This window comes from Gobius niger, assembly GCF_951799975.1.
Source record: "Gobius niger genome assembly, chromosome: 14".
Taxonomy (NCBI): domain Eukaryota; kingdom Metazoa; phylum Chordata; class Actinopteri; order Gobiiformes; family Gobiidae; genus Gobius; species Gobius niger.
The window spans coordinates 8,412,620-8,436,293 of NC_136865.1; the positions used below are offsets into that span (position 1 = coordinate 8,412,620).

Below are 23,674 nucleotides of genomic sequence, written 5' to 3' on the forward strand. Positions count from 1 at the left end.
AATCGTAGCATATAGCCTTGTGTTATAATCGTAGCATATAGCCTTGTGTTATAATCGTAGCATATAGCCTTGTATAATAATCGTAGCATATAGCCTTGTATAATAATCGTAGCATATAGCCTTGTGTTATAATCGTAGCATATAGCCTTGTATAACAATCGTAGCATATAGCCTTGTATAATAATCGTAGCATATAGCCTTGTATAATAATCGTAGCATATAGCCTTGTATAATAATCGTAGCATATAGCCTTGTATAATAATCGTAGCATATAGCCTTGTATAATAATCGTAGCATATAGCCTTGTATAATAATCGTAGCATATAGCCTTGTATAATAATCGTAGCATATAGCCTTGTATAATAATCGTAGCATATAGCCTTGTATAATAATCGTAGCATATAGCCTTGTATAATAATCGTAGCATATAGCCTTGTGTTATAATCGTAGCATATAGCCTTGTATAACAATCGTAGCATATAGCCTTGTATAATAATCGTAGCATATAGCCTTGTATAACAATCGTAGCATATAGCCTTGTATAATAATCGTAGCATATAGCCTTGTATAATAATCGTAGCATATAGCCTTGTATAATAATCGTAGCATATAGCCTTGTATAATAATCGTAGCATATAGCCTTGTATAATAATCGTAGCATATAGCCTTGTATAATAATCGTAGCATATAGCCTTGTATAATAATCGTAGCATATAGCCTTGTATAATAATCGTAGCATATAGCCTTGTATAATAATCGTAGCATATAGCCTTGTGTTATAATCGTAGCATATAGCCTTGTATAACAATCGTAGCATATAGCCTTGTATAATAATCGTAGCATATAGCCTTGTATAATAATCGTAGCATATAGCTAATAGCTATAGCAACATTCCTCTCTTGAGGACTTGGCCGGAAGATGACGTTCCTGCAATACCACCCCCTGGACAGAGTCACTTTTGAAAATGGATTAAAAGATTAATTGACATGAATGATTGACAGACTCTGGAGCCAGTCAATGTACTGAAAATGCTTCCAAATTTCAGGCTGATAAACAAAAACCAGTGTGGTTCAAAATATCTTACCTACCCCAGAGTGGTCACATGGGTCATAGCAATTTTTAGAAAAAGAAAAACTCTTTGGAGCCAGACTTTTAAGCCGTTCTTGGGACGTTTGAAGTCCCATTACAATCAATGCTCCCATGTGTCTCTTGGAGTCGCCCCTGGCCACCAGGGGGTGGTATTACAGCAATGTCAGCTCCCCTCCATAAGGACCATACAGAAGCATGTTCCTCGCCCATTGTTTACGACACATGACGTCACATGTGGCCGACGACGCGACATCATATGGGACCTTTGAGTTGCGATCATATGCACACACAGACACACTGTATCAGTCAGTGTGCGATTGATAGGTCATGCGACCTGTCCTAAATTGGCGTAATACTTCTCCGGCAACTGTAGGGTTTCAACATTTTAACATAAATTAAAAATAAAATAAGAAAAGTTAAATAAACGTCAAACCTATGTGTTTCGTAATTTCACATTTTATCATTTGTTAATGTTAAATTTACTTTTGACTTTAGCTTCAAAGCTAAAACACTTGCAGTTGTAAATGCAGAAGTCTCCACTGATGAAGTATTTACATCGTGAGTAAACATTGTAAGTGATTATTCAACAGCTGCATGTTTGTTGGTTGCACATGGTGTTAAAAAAAAGAAAAGTTCAACAAGACAAGGCTAAATAACCAAAGGAAAACTATGACAGTAATCACGACCCTCAGAGGTTAGCATCCTGTTGCTTTGCAACATTCTGTGCACAGAGCCCAGAGCCTATGGCGTCCTCCAGCAACAGCCATGAATCACATATCTGCAAATGACCAAACAAATATGTTCCTCTCCACATATGCGTAAACTGTACTACTCCTCAGCTCACACTGAAGTTACACTCATAAGATAAGATAGGACTTTATCGATCTCACAATGGCGAAATTCACTTGTTACACGACTTTCAAGAAACACTCAGGAGGTGCAAATAGTCAGGAATAAATGTGTTATCAAAGAAGAACAAGCTCATGCAGACTTTAGTCTTTGGAACGGCTACATTTGTGGCCACTGACGACTATTAAAAAGCTGTGTACGATTGTTATTGATAAGTATTGTGAATGTGCTTGAGAAGACTCTGCTGTAACCGGTTTAAGCAGTTTTAAAATGAAGTCAGAGACGATTTAATTATATTTCTGTACTTTTGACATGATCAGCTGGAGTTAGCATCTGGCCTGATGGGGCTAACGTTCTTGCATGATTGGTTAGACTTAGCATCTGCAGCTGTCAGGCCTGTGCTCCTCAGCGCTCACAGCCCGACTAAAATAACACACCGCAGGAGAGCACAGACTCAGCTCACCCTCAGAGCTGACACCGATCTGAACATGGCTGGTCCGGAAGCATCAATTATCACCTCGGAGAACCAAATAGCTGGAGTTTTAAAATGATCATATTAGATTCAATCACAGTGGAATGCAGTATTGTGTATTGTTAAATGGGAATGGGCTACATGGCTTACAAACGCTTGGCAAAAGAAAGGCTCATTTTAAGGACCAAAAAGAGGTAGCTTGCTTAGTTGTTGTTGTTTTTAGCTGTTCTCATTTGGCTAAGAATATTCATGACTCCTGCATGATAGTCATTAAAATTCTGGACCGGCCTTTAGCGTCGCATTCAGCGCATCACAAAACACTTTCATTATCAAGATTTTCAAAGCAACTGTGATATTTACAGTTACAAATGTCTCCTCTGCCCTCTCTCTGATTTGCATTCATTCAAAGCAAACACTCTCTCTTTGCAGTTGACATTTCAGTCTCAATAGCTGACAGACGTTAACCAACAAATATTTCTCGACCCAAGAGCAGAGGCGGGGGCTTGAATGGATGTAATGTGGTGAGTATAGACGTGCATGAGCGCTGCTCTGCACACACCTAGCCCACAAAGCCGCAGGCTGGCTGCTCGCTGGAGGGAGGCCAAATGCTGCACAGCGCTACACCAGCGAGCGCGACAGGAGGAGAGCAAATAATTAAGATGCAAAAGCTGCTGTTTGGGATATTCTCACCAGCTTTCATGAATAATACAGGCTGTTGGTTTGAACAATGCTGTGTTTGAAGCTCAAAGACAACAGTTTATCTTGTGTCCATGTACAGCTGCTAGATACAGGTGTACATGTACAGATACTAAAGCTACTGTATAGTAGGGCTGCACAACTGATGGAAGTTACATCCAAGTCGTGGTATTTTTTGTTTCAAGTAGAAAATTGCAAAATAGAACTAAGTACGACGTCCTTTGTAACTCAATTGTATTCTTTGGCTAACTTTTAAATGGAAGCTTGATGTTTCACTCCAGGAAGTTTCCTCGAGGCTGGTTTTGGTGACTGTACCACTCCTCAGATGCTGAGAAGTGATCCCAGTGATGTCACCAGACGATATGTCCGGGGCCACAGGGCTCTGTCCCAGGTGTGCAACAGCTGGAAGCCAGAACATTGTTTGATGACATTACTGGCACAAGATTTCAGTAAATAAGCAGCAGCTTCCCTCTCTCTTGATACAGCAGCGTGTTTTTGTCTCTTTTTTGCCTTTATCTGCAAACTGGATCTTTAGTTTCTGTGTTCTACATTGTTTTGCTGGACACTTTTTACATATTTGTTGTGTTTTTGTGAGGTTCAGTTTTTTTTACTGCGTCTGCATTAGCCAGGAAGGAAACTTTTTTAAACGCAAAAGAATCAAGAAGTTTCAGTTTCAAGAATAAACTGGACCAAATCCTTAATACTTTCATGACAGTAGAACATCCTGTCACACAAGTCTTCTACATGCTCCCTAAAATACATTAAAAATACACTGAGGTATCGCCTGGCCGGCCTAATGATGCAGCTATCGGCTCTGTTACTGAAATGATTGCTGCCTTTGTAGACCATGTCCTCCAGCCACTGGTCAGAGCTCTTCCTTCCTGTATTAAAGACTCCATGGACTTAAAAAAAATTCTGTACACTATTGAGCTTCCTGAAGAATGTTTCCTCGTAACCATTGACATTGAGTATTTATATACATGTCCTGTTTGAAGAGGGCCTACACGCCACAGAATTCTTGTTGAACCAAAGGTCAGATCATACGCCCAGTACCAAGTGTATAGTTGACCTACTGAATATTGCTCTGCCTTCAAATGTTTTCATGTTTCAATCCAAAAAGTAGATCTCGGGCATGAGCATGGGCTCCAAAATGGCTCCCAGCTTCGCAGCCCTCTGCATTGGATACGTTGCACCACCTACTAAACTGGAAGCAGCACATCGACAACATATTCTTCATATGGAGCGGGACAGAAGGTCACCTTTCACAACTTTATGAACTCTATTACCTGCAATTTGAAATTCACTATGGAATATGACCTTTGCCAAATGGATTTCTTGGACATTCTAATGTACAAAGACTCAAATAAACTTGGTTCAAAACTATACAGAAAAAGCACCAACAGAAACTCCATTTTGCATGGAATTTTTTTTCATCCTGTGCCACTTAAAGGAGCCTACCAATTTCTCAATTCAACAGGATCCGCCGCATCTGTAGTTCTGATGAAGACTATGAAGCCCAAGCTGATGACTTGGTCATATGCTTTGAAAAGCATTTAACTAATGCATTGCTGCAGCACAAAAACAATGCAGGCTAGAGTGAATAATAAGGAGCCAAGAGTCAACTGTGTCAATTCAATATTCACCTTTAGGCAAGAACTTTGCACATATTGCCAACAAATACTGGTACATCATCCAATCTGAAAGACTTCTCTTCACCACCGCGTGCTGTTTACAAAAGACCACCCGACATGAGCAACATGCTCATAAGAGCTAACCTGCCTCCATCTGCCCCAACTAGGGATGCACCGATACTACTTTTTCTAAAACCAATACGAGTACGAGTACTTTGATTTAAGTACTCACCGATACCGAATACCGATACGAGTACGAGGCATTTTCTTCAACATTCTTACTTTTTTCACAGCAGATTGGTTTGTAATTAGTACATTTACTCATGTACATTTCCTTAAGTAAAGTAGGCGACACTTTTAAGAGCAGTTATTAGAATAGTGCTGATGCCATTTATTTTATTTTCATTCAATATAATTTTTATTGCACTGTCCATCATAGACAGAAAAGCCCATGTCCAAAAGCTCCCCAATGCCTGTGCTTTATTCATTTATGTATTTTTATTTAACAATAGTATTGAGATGTTACTTAAATGGTCTCTTTTCGTCTTTACTTCAGCTCCTGTGTACAGTGGGGAAAAAAAGTATTTGGTCAGTTTCACATAGACATTGTATTGGATTTCGGCCAAATACTTTTTTTCCCCACTGTATATTTTCTTGTGTGTTTGTAGTAACTTAGCGAGAAGCTACAGTGTTTTCATTGTTCTGCTGCAGCTCATTTTGGCTCAATATAAACATGCTGTATGTATTTAATTTGGATTTTCTGAGGACTTTTTAGTCGCTGGGTTAGTTTTTCAGATGAATAAACATAATGGGCATAAAACGGCGTCAGAATGGCCAAAACTGCGGCGAGTTAGCAACGTTAGCCTGTTTGTTGTAAACACTGCAGCACTAACAACATTAAGCTCTGGTTAAATCCAGCACAGACTCAGGTTTAGAGAGCGCAGTCTGTCATAAAGTCAGCTCTACGTGGAATATTGTATTTGCCCTAAACAATTCTCCAGTTTGTTGCTTCTTCTCTCCTCAGCTGAGAGCTGCACCTCGTAGGTGCGCTGGCCGCACGTCAAATGGTATTGGTTTCTGGTATCGGGACCTCATGAATGAGTACGAGTATAAGTACAAGCCTGTGGTATCGGCCCGATACCCGATACTGGTATCAGTGCATCCCTAACCCCAACTCACTTTTTAAATGACATCCCACAAGGCAACTACAGACCTGTGCGGACATTGTACCCAGTGTAACTTCACACACAAGACTAAAACCTTTAACCATCCACGGACAATGTAATGTAAAACGCCATTGGTAAAACAACATATGGAACCATGATCCCAAGAGTACACTTTTCATCAGCCGATCACAATGTGAGTACATCGAGTTATTTAGGAAAAGAACAAATCAAACTCTCTAATAGGGGCGGAGTCATCAACAACTGTTTCTAAAAAGAGAAGCCTTCTGGATTCATACTCTCGACACACAAAGCCCAAGGTCATGGTTGTCAAGGTCCTACCCCGGGGGAAATCTGAACATTTGTAAATATTTGTCCATACATGTACAATATATAAATATTTTTTGCACTATGTTGTGGTTGCACTGGTCCACCGTTTTCCTAGATGTGCCTGTTCTATATATATATTTTTTTTACATTATGTGTTGATCAATGCAAACATGTCAAATATTTTTAAGATACGTCCTATGACAATGTCGGGTCATGTGACTTCTCTGATCACATGACACAATCAGCCCATGTGCAAATAGGTGTGTCAGAGCTGGTGTCCGGATCTCTTCCATTTTTTCACTGTACTGTTTTTTGGATCCCGCACACTGGCTGAGAATTGTGGACGTGCGTGTCCTCCCTCCTAAACTAAACACATTTACAAATGTCTTCTTCTGAAACACTGAAGAGGCACCAGGAGCCTCCCACGCCTGCAGCACAGTGGAGGCGTCACAAGAGGAGCGACAGGAAACAAAAAAAGGGACAAACGAGGAGGTATCTGGGAAAGACCCACGGCTTAAGGCACACGAGCTTTCTATCACTACTATCGTTCCGGCTAATGGAGAAAAAAGACGGAGTATATTCGTCTGCTACGCTCTTCCCTAAAGATGGTGAAAGACTGTCGTGGGGCGGAGGGAGCTGCGTAGGAGGAAGAGGTGGAGGAGCTGACCAGTGTAGGACACCACGCTCTGAAACAGGGACAAACCCAGGAGGCGGTGCACCGTTTCAGAGGAGCATTGAAGGCAGTACTCTGAAAGCAGTTCTCTGAAAGCAGTACTCTGAAAGCAGTACTCTGAAAGCAGTACTCTGAAAGCAGTACTCTAGGTTTCCCCGACCTCCAAAAACATGCTGGTCAGGTTGGCCCACAATGGCGGCACGTGACTTACTTGAGTGAAGACTGAAAAATAAACTGCTAAACTATTACTGTATCACATGTTTTTGAGAATATGTTGGCAGCAGCTCCAACAATAAGCAGTTATGGAGAGTTCAGAATAATAAGATCCTGACAGGACAGGATAACGCCGTCTAAGTAGTTCCATCTTTTTGCTAATTGCAATCATCCAAGTTTGGATTTCGTCGCGATTAATCTTGCCAACTTTAACAGGAAGAGGAGCCCGTTATTCCTAACCACAGATTCGGGCTTGTTTGACGCACCATCCAAACAAATTTAGATAGAAATGACTATTATATCAGCCTTTGGAGAGCGCACTCACTATTTTGTCAGTTCCGCGGGTGAACGAGCCCAAAACAAGCCATTGTTATCGGACGTGAGGGTGAAAAGCTGACAGCCCGCTGGGACAATGGCGCTATTGTTCGAAAGCCCAGAGTGTGCCGTGTGTGTGTGTGTGTGTGGAGGGCTGAGGAAAGGAGGGGGGAGCGAGCTAGGAAAAAGACGGGAGGCGGTGGGTGGGGGCAGATCTGGAGCTCTTCATAGCTGCGGGGCACCCACTCACCTTGGGGGGCTTGAAGGGGTAGTCTGGAGTGAAGGCGATGTCCAGGAAGAACACTCCCCCCTCGTACACGGAGCCAGGGGGGCCCAGGATGGTCGACCTCCACTCGTAGATGTTGTCACCTTTGGGGCCCGCGCTGCATTCAAAGACAAGAGAGAGAAATAGGACAGGGTTTAATCGCGAGCAGCAGGTGGGACACAGGGGAAGGGTTGATAACCAGCCGATAACTCAAGCACGTGAAGCTGATGTTTCTTTTTATCTGATATGAAGAAACTAGTATGTGGGCTGGATAAGATCATTTGCACTTCTCCTTTCTAAACCTCAGAGTGCAGAACCTACTTTTGGGCTCATCAGCATTGATTTTTCACATCTTTAGACTTAAAATAATGTCACGGAAAAGACACTTATTCAATGGACTATGACCTGAACTTAACCTCTTAACTCCCGCCTGAACCGAGAGGATCTTTTTCCTCACGTCATCAGATTTTTTTTCCATAATTTTTTTGTTAGGTATTCAACTCATTTTTGAAATTTTTTGGTCATTTTTTTTAATCACATTTTTGTAATTTTTTTGTCAAATTTTTGTCATTTTCTTCGTCAATTTTTTATCAAATTTTTGTCATTTTTTGGTCACATTTTTGTAATTTTTTTGTCATTTTGAGTCATTTTTTTGTCATTTTTTGTCAAATTTTTATCATATTTTTTGGTCATTTTTAATCACATTTTTGTCATTTTTTTGTCCATTTTTTATCAAATTTTTGTCATTTTTTGTCACATTTTGGTCATTTTTTTGGTCCATTTTTTGTCCATTTCTTGTGACATTTTTATGACATTTTTGCCACGTTTTCATCAATTGTTCATCACTTTTTTCCCCAATGTTTTCTCACTTTTTTGTCACATTTCCATCATTGTTTTCGTCTCAGTTTTATTCCTATTTTCACAGCTTTTTTCCAGAAGCTTTTGGACTGGGGGTAAAGCCAAACTGGAGAAAATATGCTCGGTTCAGGTGGGAGTCAAGGGGTTAAACAGACAAATCAAACCAAAGCAACAACACCAGCAGCTTTTTAGCATCTAAAAAAAGATTATAGCATCTTAATCAAGTTAGAAACTGTAACGGCTGCTCACTGTCAGACAGCACATCCAGAACTCTGCAGCTCGAGTCCTGGCAAGAAACAGTGAATACAACCATATTAGTCCAGTGCTCAGGTCTCTGCACAGAACAGACAAGTCTCTTCATGGTCTACCACCAAAGCACATCACTGTTAGAGCTACGCAAATGAACCATCCCAGAGTCAGGAGTAAACCCGGCGAGGCTGCGTTTTAGCTTCACGCATAATGAGGATGTGAAACAGGCCTCAACTCTGACAATGATCAAATCCAGGCTGAAGGCACTTCCTTTTAGCTGCACATGACACTCAAAGTATTCTATCCGCACTCTTTGCCCTTAAACTAATGATTTTTGTGTGTTTGTGTGTGTGTTGATGGATTGATTTAATCTTTATTCATGTCATTTTAAAGTAACTGAAGCATTTTGGATTGCCTTGAGTGCGAATTGTGCCAAAGTGAACAGAATGAAGCAAAGTGCTATTCCAGGAAAGCTTTTTTTTGACACAGATACAGCATCACAACGTCATTAAAAAGCAAGAAGACCCGTCCCTGAATTGTAAAACGAGGAAAGATCTGACTCGAGAATATCTCACAATTTGCTTTTTCGTTTTGGGAAGAACTAAAAAGAAATACATCTTACCGACAGTTTGACAGGAGCAAAAGCAAAACACAAAACCAAACTGAATCGAACGCGAGATAAAAGAGCTATTATAAAGCATACGTCCAGATTTTACATTTTACTGGCCCCTTTTTTCTTCCACCATAAATTTGACATTAGTTGTTTTTTACGGTTTGGAGGAGGCGAGCAGATGAGCGTAAAGCACACACAGCTGCGTGGAGAGGAGCTCTAATCCAATCCCATTTTTGTGTTGGAATTAGGCCAGATGCCCCTGTTGGGTTCACTCCTTCAACTCCCATCACTGACACACGCAGCGCCAGACGTGGGGGGGGGGGGGGGGGGGGGACGACGCTGTCGACCACGCGCAGCAGCGGAAAGTGAAAACGAGCAAATGAGCGGACTGTTTTCAGGATTCACCGGGCTCACATTGTGAACGAGACGTCATTTTCTCGGACGGATCGGCCGCCGCAGAGTCCGGACCTGAACCCCGTTGAGAATCTCTGGGATGTGCCGGAGAAGGTGTTGCACAGGTGCCGCGCCAGATCTCGGTGAAGCTTAAGGTCACAGTGAATGTGCTGTAATCAAAGCTAAAGGCGATCCAATGGTATTATGAGTGAGTGACCTTTTTTTTTTGGCCAGGCAGTTTACATTGAAAGTTGGTCCTGAAGTGTCATTTGGAGCCGTGGAGTCATCAGTGAGTCAAATGAACTGGTGTTAGGGCTGTGCAACATGAGGAAAGAAATTGCAATATTTGATCAAATGTCTTCAGTATTGCTACAATGATATTATTGCAGTATTTTACGAAACCATTTCAACACATTCAGAATTCAACTATAATTATTCACAGATTTTTTTTCCTCTCCCAGGAAATTCACCAAATCCCTGAAAAAGACGAGGTTAAAATGGATAAAAATTAGGAAACTCAAAACAGACCTTTGGCACATTTATAAGTTCCCACGTGTTTGGCTGAGTCCAAACTGAAAAAAAAAGAAAAAATCTTTGCCACATGGTGGACTTTTAGTAGCACATTGTGATTTCTTCTTATCTTTTCTTTCTTCTTCTTCTTCTGATATTGTTTATATTGCATTACAAAACAATGCGATATACTGTGCAGCCCTACAAGATTCTATACAGACACCCCATTCTCGTATTTTGGGACAGCACCTGTCTTAAAAGTAGATCCAACTTGTTCGAAATATCTAACTCTTCCACACAATCCTTCCTTCTCTTTATCTCCTCCTGTAGCTTATCATCATTTTCCTTTTCGACCAAAAACAAACCCGCCGCATCAAATCTATTCCAGCCTTGTTTAAATTAACATCACTTTAAATAACAACTAGCGCCGGTTCATTGCACTAACGACCGCTAATGGCCTTAAGAAACCCTTTTAGTCAAATCCTATTGCGACGTAGGCATTTCAATCGCCGCTCGCTCGGCCTCGCTAACCGCCCGCTTTTTCTTTCCCGTACGCGTCGCGCGACATCTGCAAATGTTTAACCGTCATCGCGTAACTTCCCCCCCCTCGCTCTGCCGGGGCCTGGTACAGCGGCGGGCTGACAGAGCAACAGAAATGGGCCTGAGAGCAGACAAGCATCTATATTTTGTACCTGGGTAGGCTGCGGAAAGCTGTCAGAATGATAAAGAGCGCGGGGTCTCCGAGATTCACCCCAGGGTGCGCAAACTCTTATTTATCCGCGACGGCTTGACTTCTCTTTATATTCGCTTCAATGGCTTATAGTAATCGGGGAAGCTTCAAGACTGCCGGGAGATTACTCGACTAAAAGTGATTGCGTGTAGGCCATAAAGATATTCTTGTTTTTAATATGTATTTCACGATAATGAATTTACTGTACTGTGTAAGCACCAGCTGACTGAATAAAAGCTGTGCAATGAAGTGTGGAGGCTTTGACGGGCTTTATTCGACCGGACAGTCCGAGTAGAATAGAGGGTGACGAGTGGGGAGAGGCATTTAGCTAATTGTCGGAGCTGACTTTAATTCCAACCCACAAACACTTAGAACAGAAGCGTGTTCCGCTATATGTGCAGTAGCCCAAAACCACTCAGCTGCAGAAATAAAAAGAAGAAGAAGAAGAAGCGGCGTTCAATCCTAATGTAAGCAGGCTGCAAGTAGGGCAAGTGGGAAACCTTTTTAGCGCTAGTTAGCCTGCTCAATGTATTTTTCTTGTAGCTGTTAGCATTTATCCGTCAAACATTGCAAATGATCTAAATGTTTCCAGCTCTTGTCAGTCTATCTACCATGTTAAAGGAATAGGGGGGGGGTTAATATATACCCGTCTGGTCTTTGTCCGTGCGCTCTGCCAGGCAAACGGAGCACATACGCAGCCTCTCCCACATATCACATAGCTCCAAAAAAGCTCACGATAGAAGCTACCAAGCTCTTCCACATGTTCCATATTTAAATAAAGTTACGTGAAGTGTTTTCATGCCAAGTATATTTACACAGAAATGTAGCATGTCGATTTTATAAGCAAATAAAAAGGGGGACTATATTGTGAGGCGTAATGATACGAGGAGTAAAACGTCCGCGCAGTAACTCCTAAAGACTTCCCCCCGCTCACTTCCGTCAATAACCTTTAGGAGTTACTGCGCGGACGTTTTGCTCCTCGTATCATTACGCCTCACAATTTTATTTGCTTATAAAATCGACATGTTACATTTCTGTGTAAATATACTTCGCATGAAAACACTTCACGTAACTTTATTTAAATAGGGAACACGTGGAAGAGCTTGGTAGCTTCTATCGTGAGCTTTTTTGGAGCTATATGACATGTGGGAGAGGCTGCGTATGTGCTCCGTTTGCCTGGCAGAGCGCACGGACAAAGACCAGACGGGGATATATTAACCCGGCTAAAGTGAGGTAAGAACATATCTCAGTATGTAAAAACGGTGGCCTATTCCTTTAAGGTGAGGTCAAAGCCCAATTAGAAAATCATTATCATCTTTACTCTAGATAAAAATTTGCGTATAAAAGTAGCCTCTGAGCTAAAAGCTAAGTCATATTCTGCTAAGCTTCTACTTTTTGTGGAGTTGGATGCACATATAATGCCCAAACATCATCTTGTAATATGTTAATGATAGATAATCCCCAGGAATTATTAAAATGCTGTAAAAGTGACAAACCATACCTCGTCGTACTTTTCTTTTACACTGGGACAGGCTTCTCCATTTATTTGTATGAGATTTAGAACACTCAAAAGGCCACTGTTTTTCCAGACTGAGATATGTTCTTACCTGAGCTTAGACGAGTTCATGCGTACCTGTCTGGTCTTTGTCTGTGCCCTCATTCACGCAAAACGATCAAAGATGTTGTTAGCATTTGGCCTCTCCCAATGTATTCCTATAGCTCCAAACGGGTTGAAGTTAGAGACGACCAAGCTCTTCCACGGGCACAAAGACCGGACAGGTACGCATCAACTCGTCTAAGCTCAGGTAACATATCTCAGTATGGAAAAACGGTGGCCTGTTCCTTTAAAGGTGCAATATGCAACTTTTTATACATAAGACAGGGTGAATGTCAGTGCATATGTGAGTTTTTAGTGACCCAGCAGCCGTGAGTGGTTAGCATGGCCTCTTTACTTTCCATCACAGTGGCTCCAGGGTCAATTGTTTTGAGGGTTTCTGGTGGGTTTTCACTGCTGACAGACCCTCTCACCAGAAAACCGACAAAACAATTGATCCTGAAGCGTTCGTAGAGACCACCGTGACCACCGTGATAATGTTTTTTCCCCCCCTACATTAAAAACTTGCATATGGCACCTTTAATATTTGCAAACGTTCCATCAAACAGGAGGAAAGAGGGTAGATTTGACATTCAAAAGCAAACTGATCGCAAAGGGAAACAAACATTGAAACCAGTTTCATCCAGAACTGCAGCTGAATGAGTTTTAGGATGTTTTTTTTGACAAACGTATGCAGTAAAACTAGTTGAATGTTGTCATCACTTGCCAAGAGATGTTGATATATAATGCCTGTTGGAATCAAATTTAATTTTGGCGCAGTTCATTTAATGGCTTTCAATGCCCTGCGGAAACATTCAGATCCACATCTACATTAACGTTTGAAAGACGACTGAAATTCACCGGTAAAATATTCAAATGGATAAAGACGGAAAACTAAAAGACTTGAAGGATATAAGATTATGTCCACGTTTCCTCTTTGCTTCTCTGTCATCACCTCAAACTGAGAAAAACACGCATTGTCACCCCGACGTTTCCCATTTACCTGCAAACGCACAGTTCGCATAAAGCCGCCCTCGCTAAACTCATTTGATTGTGTGATACCTCTAGGGCACTATTTTGAACACTTTTCCCGACAGTCTCATTTCCCAATTCACATGCGACACACGCGCGCACTCAAGATCTGACGTTTTCTGATCATCAAATGTGTGCAGTCCTGTTTTTAAACCTAGCAGAACACTTCCATAGCCGCTAATCAGATGCATCTCTATGATTCACTCAGCATCAAAGTTGTTTAATGCCAAAATCTGCATGCATTACCCGACGCGCTTCGCTCTCAGCGCAGTTGGCGCGGCCTCCCGACGTACAGGCACCTCTTTTTATGTACATTTTCCCGTGAAAAGTAACTCAATATGTCCAGGTCACGCTGACATATTGGCATTTGTGGAACGGCCGCATCATCACAGTGTCATTTCCTCTCCCCCCCCCCCGCCTGGTCCGATTGCACTAAATGTCACTCTAATTGATGCAATAAACAGTGGCAGCTGTAGATGGAAATTCAAGCGTCACCCCGGCTCTCTTTGTCAGGTTTAAAGCGTATGAAGATGTCATCACTCCGCCAGCAAACAGATATTTGATATTATGAGTGTGGAGCGCTCAATAAACAATGCAGCGGATTAGTATCTGTAAAAACATGGAAGCAGTGTGGCAGTTATGGGGCTGTGAATAATGGTCTTTTATTGTGTTTAGGGCTCGGTGCCTTTCAAATAGTGTAACAAAAGACTTAAAAAATCCTGAAATGAGTTCCAAAACAAGGCGAAAATGGAAGTGAATTTTGCCGTTTTAAGCTTTAAAGCAGTACTAAGTAACTTATTTACCTTAATAAATCCTTTCCGTAGTCCCTGTGGGGGTAATACAAGTGTTTGTGGGATGATTGGAGGGTCTTTCATCTCCCCCTGGTGTCTCTGGCCAGAAAACCATGTTTGCAACTTGACTGCCACCGGTCCGGAGCCACCAATACACACTAATGGAATCACGAAGAAGAGGCTAACATGCTAACGGGCAAAGCTAACTGCGGGCTAACGTCACTTTAAACAGTATTTACAGCCAAGTTTGAGTGAAAAAAAATATTTCCGTTGTATAATTGGATGCACAGGAACCCTCTCCCCCTTCGCCTTTCCTGTCAGCGTAGTATTTACTCTCCAAGACAATTCATAAATTAAAAAATCGTAACTTGCTACTACACCTGCAGTTGCGCTTATGGCCTCTAGGGGGAAGAGTTACTTAGTACTGCTTTAAGTATCAGATGAAAGCGACTTTTAGCTTCTTATAATATGGATAATGTGTCTTATGTTTCCAATCCTTTGCCGATATGCTGTGTATCCCAAGTCGCAGTTGCTTACTCACACGTTTTCTTTCAGGAACTAAGACTTTTGAAACGTAATATCTGTTTGACTATTGCAACAGTGTGCAGTGCAATCGGACACCTTTGTTGTACGGATGTGTTACAGTTTCAGCCTAGTCTCAGCTTGTTTTCCGAGAGCTGTTTCCGCCGCAAACAAAACAGCGAAACCTAAAATAACACAGCCTTTTTACCACCGGATTGTCGGAAACGCTCATCTTGTACTTGCCCGGCCCTCGGATTAAACCTGTACGAGAATATTACGGCGACTACAACAACCACTTTGTGCTCATCCTTGGCTCCGTTTTGGGTCTGCGGCGAATTGTGGCATCACTTGTGGCAGCTGTGCCCTTCGACCCCCTCGGAAAAAAATAAGTAAACAAAACTGAATGGCGTCTTTCGTGGCAGCTGTCCGCGGAGAATAAGTGACCTCAGTTTGTCTAGAGAAACGAGGTCTTCTACTTTTGACGATCACGGAAAAAATTACATGGTGTGTGGATTAAGAACGGCTTTCGCGCCACACTTATTAATCCATTATCTTCTACGTGAATCACCAATCTGCTAGTTGGACGCAGGGCCGTAGCCAGGATTTTAGAAATAGTGAGGTCCAAATGTAGGTTTTTAGGGAGGACACCCCAGAAAAATTTTAATAGAACAGATGCAATTTAGTGGAATCTGGTGTATTTTAGACCAACATATTTCATTTAAAGCAGCGTTATTATTACACAGTGAAAACAAAAATCAGACAACAGGCTCAATTATAATAATCTATAATAATTATTGCACTTATTTCAAGATTAATCATATCTGTTATCTAATTTAAGTGCACTGACAAGTTTTCTGTCTTAATTTAAGCACAAAATACTTGTTCCCCTGGCAGATTTCTTTTTTTTTTTTTTTTACTTACCAACTTAAATCAAGGGCAAACGTAATTATTTAAAGAAAATTATGCAGATTTCTTGATTACATTTTGCAGTGTTTAAATCCAGTGTTACTTTTATGATTTTATTTCTTTATTTACTGAAAAAGCCTTGAAGTTGTGTTTTCTAGTGGGGCCCTCTTAGTTACTCTGCTGTGGGGCCCCAGTCCCTCTGCTGCCTGTGTCAGCTCCGCCCCTGCTCCAGTACTGTCTGTGAGCAGCAGCCAACACTAAAGCTTAAAACCTTTATCGGGACTCATTCATTTCACTTCACAAAGGCCGATTTTTGTCAAATAAAAAGTGACTAAAAGCTGGGGAACGAGGAGGTGCGTTGATGCTTCCCTCACTGTGCGTCATAGTTTCAGCTGTATTCATGAACCAAGCTAGGTTTTAGTCGTAGATCAAAGTTTGTGTGTCTTTTTGTGCGTTCTGCTGCCCCGTGTCTGAAACTTACGCGGCGTGTACGGTGAATACACTCGGAAAAAGTACCGCGGTTGGGACCTCAGTGACCTCAGTGGTGGCTCTGGCCATGGTTGGATGACAGTGCCATCTTCAACGCTCTGTCCTGCTTTGGAAAATACCGGAAAAGCACACTTTCTTGCAAAACTGCAGACAGTAAATACTACACACAGCACAGCAAGACACTTGATACTGTTCCATGATTTCTCACATGTAAATTTGCAGTTGCCAAAAGACAAGCGTTAATCTTTTGCATTGAGTGTGCTGTGAATAACAAATGTGTTCAAATAGGCCATTGGCTAGCTTTTCTAGCGTGAAGTTTTGTTCCAGGAAATCAGAAATACAATTTCTTTGCATATTCTGAAACTATATAAAACAAAAGGGGTCAAATAAAGTTTCCACACGCAGAAACCCTGCAGTTTTTGAGAAATTCGAGCGTGAAATGGGAACTATTTTCTTCTGGCGCGTATGATTTTAGGGTCACCTGACCTACTTCTGACCAATCGGCGCATCGCGTTGACACCGCAACCCGGAAGTAAACACGCAGCCCAGAGGAGCGCCTTCACTGACAGCGCAGCTGTTAGCTACTATCGTGAAGAAAATCCTGCTTTCTGAAGGCAAACTTTAGATCCTCTGCAGCGAGAACAACTCGAGCAGAGTGGGCAACACTCACGAAGATCGCAAACGAGTGGATTTGGACCATAGACCTGTTATAATCCCTGGACAGCGAGGAAAATGAACTGCAAACTTCTGCAAACTCTTCTTCAAAGATCGTCAGACCTACGCCAGGCAAAGACTCCTAAAACGGCAGCCAGGGGGTTGTCCTACTCGTGAGTACATTCTTATTTATCGTGTAGTATAATGCTAATACAAATAATGACTGAGGGAGCGACACACGTGTTGTGCCTCACGTTTTACTGTTTCACGTTGCATGTTTGACCCGAAGAAAATTCGTAGTTTGTTCTGATTCAGGATGTAGTTCCCCATTTGTCTGATTTGCTTTAGAAATTATAATAGCAAATAACTTTACCAGTTAGTTACACCAAAAAGATGTTTAAGCATGTAGACATCAAAGTTTGTCAAATGTTGTTGCTATAATAAAGCACAAGCCAATCAAAAAAGTAAATTAAAGAGTGCCACTGAGAACAGCTCTGTTATTTTTACAGTCTGTGGTTGTTCACTGCAGTAAACTGTGGTTAATAGTTTATTATTGCTTGAATAAGATCCTTTCAGTCTCTTATTTCACTCCAAAGTCCAATTAAGTCCATGATAAAATGGAGAATATTAGTACAGTTACTTGTACATGATACATAAGGCCTGCCTTAGTAACTACTACTGTAGTTATTTCTGTTGAATCTGCTTTCTTCATTTTCCAGGACAATTACGTGATGAAAACATGTTGTGGTGGAGCCTGGTCCTGTAAAGCATCGCCTCACTTCATTTAAAGACTCAACATGAAAGAGTGAGGTATGTATTCATGGGACAATCAGAATGAATCCTCCAGGGCTTGGAACAACTGCATTCACATTGCAAAATGCTAAACATATTCTGCAAACTGCGATCCAACACTTACCTAGAGGCCTTTTTATAGCAATGTTCTTAACACGTTTTGAAGACTATCTGACTGAAAATTATAGTAAATATTATATTAATCTAAGCTCTGAATTCTCAGTTTCTGTCCTTTTGGCTCCTCAGATATGGCTTTGATTCTTGACTGTACTTTTTGTTAAAAACTTAAAATGTGCTTTGTCTGTATTTTTACAGTGGGAGAACCTGCCATCTGTGGCCACATACAAGATCTCCTGTGATGGTCTGGAGGACTTTGGACAACAGAGAAATGATCCTGATGAGACTCTGCTAAAGATCATCAATGAACTGCAGAGTCGTCAGAGGCCTCAGATTAGAGGTATGTCATGTATGTTTCTGTATATCACCGCCTTATAATCAAGTCCTGCATTTAGATTTACAGGGATTTATTGGGTTGGTCTAAATTAATATCAGAGAAGTGAGATTTCTTTTTTTCCCCATCAAATTCTAACTTGGGCCTAGAACAAAATGTGTCTGACTCTGTGGCCTCTGACCTTTGCCCTTTCTGAAACCGCCTCCTTCCTTTTGCTTCACACTTACACTAATTCTTTGAACTGAACATTAATTTCCTCTTAGAGTTTCAGATTCAGATTGTTCATATGTACACTATATTTTAGCTTCTTAAAACTTGCCAATATTAGGTCTCATTTCTGCTTTCTTTTTCATTATCAAATATCTATATGACTGTAAAATGTGACTCTTGTAAATAAACATGGAACAGAAATAGTTTGGTGCATGAGGCTGCTCTCTGGTGTAACACACACCTGTGAGTCGCATCGATGCTTATAAACCACTTCTCCTGCTGCGTGTTCTGCGTAGGACAGACCTTTCCTTCGAGGGAACATGCATTTCCAGTGTTAGTGAGTAGGAAAAGGAAGGAGGATGCGGTTTCAGAAAAGGCACAACAAACCACTCACAGATCCACAGTCATCCATTATCATCCCAGATACTAGACTTTATTTTTTAACTAATAATCTACTCATATGGGCCCCAAAACTGTACATACAATGTAATAAAAAAAAAAATTGGTATATGAAGTATTTACCATCAACATACAATAAATTAGTTGTAAATTAAACTTAACGGTACTTTTTGATTTCAGATCGGACCGGCTGATGTCAAGGATTCGAGCTGATTTTCCTCCGATCACCGTCTAATCTGAGAAATAATAGTGAACTTTTGAAACACTGAACAAGGACAGTAATTCAGGAGTTACACTCTACATCAGAAAGAGCCTTTAAAGGACCCTAACGACAAGAACTTCTCAGCCTCCTTGCCTGGATAGAGAGTGCGGATAGAATGGTGGTTCCCAACCTGGGGAGCGGGGCTTCCTACCGGGGGCTCCTGGGACGGCAGGTGGGGCCCAGAGCTTTGTCTGGTCAGAGTGTCAGGTCATACATTTGCACAAATTAAAATGGTTAAAAATCACAACAGGTGCATAAAACGATCTCATTTCAGAAAATGTGTTTAAAATGCATATCGGTAAATATTTTCAAGTTTTGATTTTTTTATTGTATTTGTTTCGACTGAGGGGGGGCGCAGCCTGACTATAGCATGCACAGGAGGGGAATCAAGAACAAAGGTTGGGAACCACTGCTTTAGAAGGTCTTATATTGAATGAATTACAAGATCTAACAGGCAAGACTGAAGTCAAGCTTTCGTCCATATGCCAAGATACACTTGATCTGCTTCTGATGGTTAAAAACCCCAAAAGCACAAAAAATAAAAGAATGTTTGAAACTTATCTGGAGCAATTTGTTATTTATGTTCATAAAATCTAATTTGAAAATGTCATGTGGAAATGGTAGGTCCCATAGTGTGCTTGTTTCAATAGGACGCATATTTCAAAAAAGGCATATTTTCAAAAGTTATTTCTTAAAAACTAGAACTCCTATCCACCTTCTTTTTCCACATATTGAATATTTTTAGTATTGTCTTTATGATTGTAAAATTTGAAGTCTGTGGCCTTTACACTTTTTGAAATAACTGGAGTCAAAAATGCCTGTAGAGGCTAAAATGTCCATTTTTTCACAAACTTCCCCGCTTTAGGAGCCAATTTCTCATTAACTGCAGGGAGTCTGCGTGTGGAAATTTTTGTGGAAGAAGTTTAACTATTGTACTTGATAAAAATCAAAATAAAAAGTATTTCCTATTTCCTGGAACAAAAGTCATTTTCTAAGCCCTTTCTGAGAGCTAGCCGATGGCCTAAAAAGAGCGAGAATGTGCTACGTCTCGTGCAAAAAGAGTGTTTTGGGAGCTGCGAATTGTTTTAAAGGTTTTGACAAATGAATCATGCTTTTGAGAAATTAATACGTATTACCAGTTTGCACCTTGGTTCCGTCAACCGCATTTGGGTCTTAATGTTCAAGATCAACTGTAATACAGTACTGGAAATCTCCACAATGGCAGAAGCCTGTGTCTGCGACAACTGAATATAAACCACAACTCCATATTGAACAAGCAATGGGTCTACAGCTGATATTTCTGCAAATGAAATCACAGATATTGTCCAATGTGGGATTTGAACTCAGAACCTCCTGTACCAAAGTATCTTATGTCACTGCACCACTGAGAGACCCCTGTGTTCGAGAAACACCAGTTGGATGTGAAGTACTGAGGAACCAGTAGCATTTAACAGTTAACAGTACAGGCCCACAATGTTTCAGGTTTGAAACATACCATTTTATATAATTGGTGAAAATATTGAATGAAATATACTGAAAAATGATCACGCACCAATGTGTTATAGTGCATCAAAATGTGACTTTTATGTTTTAAAGGCACAAGCGTGTTTGAACCCTGTACTTTCAGACTGGTGGACTGACACGCTACACGCTGCTCCATGGAGGACATGGAGGACATGGAGAGTAGAGGCACAGAGAGCCCTTTGTTTGTTGAGGTGTAATCAAGATCAATTAGGTCCACCTGTTACTGCAGGTGCAGCTGATTAATGGGAGGCGTGAGCAGATCGATAACGCCACAGTTCGGCTGACTATTATTTACATTATACATTTCTAATGTATAATACTTTACTAGAATAGAGTGACAGTGGGTACGACACAGCACCCCCACATGTCTGCTTGGAATCAAGCACTGTCTCTTATAAGAATATCAAGATTCAATTTTAAAAGAGTCATTTCCTAATCGTGAAGTGAGAATATGTGGATCGTGCCCTGCGTCTGACACCCCCCCTCTCTCTCATAAAGAGCTCATTTGCTCACAACATTGTGTGCGCAATGTTATATTAAGAACAGGACACTGTTCAGGATGTTACTGCTTGGACGCACTGATGAGTCCTGTGTAGGAGGAAATGTTCAAATGCTGTGAATCTAAAGCAGCTGCAGTGAGCCACTGTTACTGTAACATAAAGGGGGACTGATGAAAAACCCAGTCTGATGCACTGTGTCCTTAAGTAGGAAGACATGAAGTAAATATTAGCACGATCTTAGTACAACAAAAACACACACATCTTCTGTGCTGAGTTTATAGTGAAGGGAAAGTGCAGCCTTTTTAAAAGTCAAATAATATCAAATAATAAAAAAGTTTGCAAATGAGTTTGAGACCCTGTTATAGACAAATCTTCGAACTATGGCTTCAATATTTGGGAAAAAAGGTACAGTTGTGCAATAACAATATTATTGCGATATTTGACTAAACCATTTTAACACAGTATGTTCCATTTAATTTCAGTCGATTACCGGTAGTTTGGATCACAACCAACAGTTTAAACTTGACTAACTTCTTTTATCACTTTGTAATTAGAAAAGTCGAGCACAGGGCATTGCACAATTGAGAGATCAGCCAGATAGTAACAATGGCTCGATACATTTCTGGTCCGTAGAGCAAAGAGAGACTGTGCGCATCCTCGCAGCTGCGCCTGAGAGCCCTGAATGCTGAATCCACATTGGAGCGAGAGGGTGTCACGGCGGCCATTGTGCCCCTAATCTTCACCGACAGCTTGTTAGGCCGATGCAAAGTCACCTGGGGTTGCCTCTTGAATCCTCCTATTTATCAAAGTAGTGGTTTTGCCGTTCGCTCCTTTCAAGCGCGACTCTCCCGGCTGCACTTTCCAACACATTTAGACAAGGCGGCGGTGCTACACAAGCGCGGCCTTGTGGAGCTACCGCGGCAGCTGTCCCACTCAAGGGCACCTCCGCTAACACACATTCGCCCAGTAGTTAGGAAGCAGAGAGCGTCCGATGTGCTCAGGCATTCAATGAACAATCCCGGAGAAGGTTTAAGGATTTCAATATTGACCTTGTGGATCTCTTTCCCAAAGGATGTGGGGTTGAGCGCAAAGAGCGAGAAAGGTAAAGGGCTTCTTTCGCAGTCTATTCAGGCTCGGTATGGTGTACGTTTCTCTGAAAGGGTTATTTGAATGCCGTGATGTTGTATTTGAAAATGTGAATTGATTTGCAGAAGGAAGCGAGTCAGTGGCAAGAGGTCGCAGGGCAGAATGTTCTCATTTTTCTGTACAAGGCAAAGAATCCTGCTCGCAGCCTTTTAATTGGTACGTTTTCAACAACTTTAGCATCCTTGCAAGCTACCGAATGGATTTTGTCCACTATTTATACACTCTGAAAAGGTCCTATAGTCTAGTTTTTTGTTTAAGTGTACACAAGAACAGACTTATGCAGCATTTGTGAAAAATAGTAGCAAACTAATAGCAGAGGGCGCAAATATTAGCCGAGTGGAAACCAAACTGTTCAAAATGAAGCAAACAAAAATGGCAGCATCAGACACGCTAAACTGCTTAGGAAGAGACCTGATCAGAAGTGCTTCATGGATGTTGATGCTGTGACGTAGACGGGACAAGCTACTTGTTTTGAAAATGGAAGAAGGAGGACGACTAAATACGCACAATTACAGGAGATTACAGTGTGGAATGTGGATTATAACAGATAGAAGGAGACAGAGGAAAGTAATACAGAGAGAGAGAGATTTGATAGACAAATCACATGTTTTAGACAAAAGATATAGCCATCTTCAATCATTAAAATTCCCTTTATTTTAAAGTAATATATTCATTGGTATGTTGTTATGTTGTAGTATTAAACGTTCAAAGCCTAAACAGAATAAAGCAGTGCAGGCTCTTTGCTGTTATTGTGAGTGAAGAAAGCGCTCTGGGACTCACTCCAGCTCCATGAATCCACAATGATAAACACTCTTTTCACAAACACACACACACACGCAGAGCGTCATATTTATGGAGCAATGTGGGGACGCGCAAACAATGCACTTTCTCCAGATTGCACCAACACTCCGAATGGTGAAGGACAGAATAATGGAGTGCCCTCAAAATGATGGCGCCGCTTTTACTGTGGGTCTGTATCTTCACTGTCTGTGCAAAGAGGAGACAGTAGTTTGCGATACATATTTCAGACTAGGGTTAGTATCACAAATAGTATTGCAAAAAGAAAGACAAAAATTCTAGCTCACTCACAAAATCTGCGATTGGTTTTTGGGAGAGGGAACAGGTTCTTTCAAGTGGCCATCTTTGATGCATTGGAACACACTTAGCAGAGTATTTCTTTCAACATCCTCAGTAAACACGAGGGTAAAAGCACTTGAGACAGCGTCTTTATGTTGCAAAGCGTAGAGAAATGAAAAAAAGTCCTCACTACAAACTGCCTGAGTACCACAACACAGTCAGAGTATGAGCTTGAGGGGGATCCACTGACTCAGAGGAGCTGCGTCAGAGAGTGGA

General features: G+C 41.2%; 1 protein-coding gene and 1 long non-coding RNA gene across 2 annotated transcripts in view; one reads left to right on the forward strand and one right to left on the reverse strand.

Annotated features, from left to right (window-relative positions):
- LOC306974169 (ubiquitin-conjugating enzyme E2 E2-like) overlaps positions 1–23,674 on the reverse strand; it is a 107,388-nt gene that overhangs the window by 14,806 nt on the left and 68,908 nt on the right. The window contains exon 4 of the mRNA XM_079571340.1: positions 7,682–7,814. Within this exon, the coding sequence (XP_079427466.1) occupies positions 7,682–7,814 (133 nt within the window). The remainder of the gene's footprint in view (positions 1–7,681; positions 7,815–23,674) is intronic.
- Positions 17,757–19,366, forward strand: LOC306974194. The gene is made up of 3 exons (XR_013793608.1): positions 17,757–17,847; positions 18,145–18,286; positions 19,070–19,366. It is a non-coding gene; the product is annotated as an uncharacterized lncRNA (long non-coding RNA).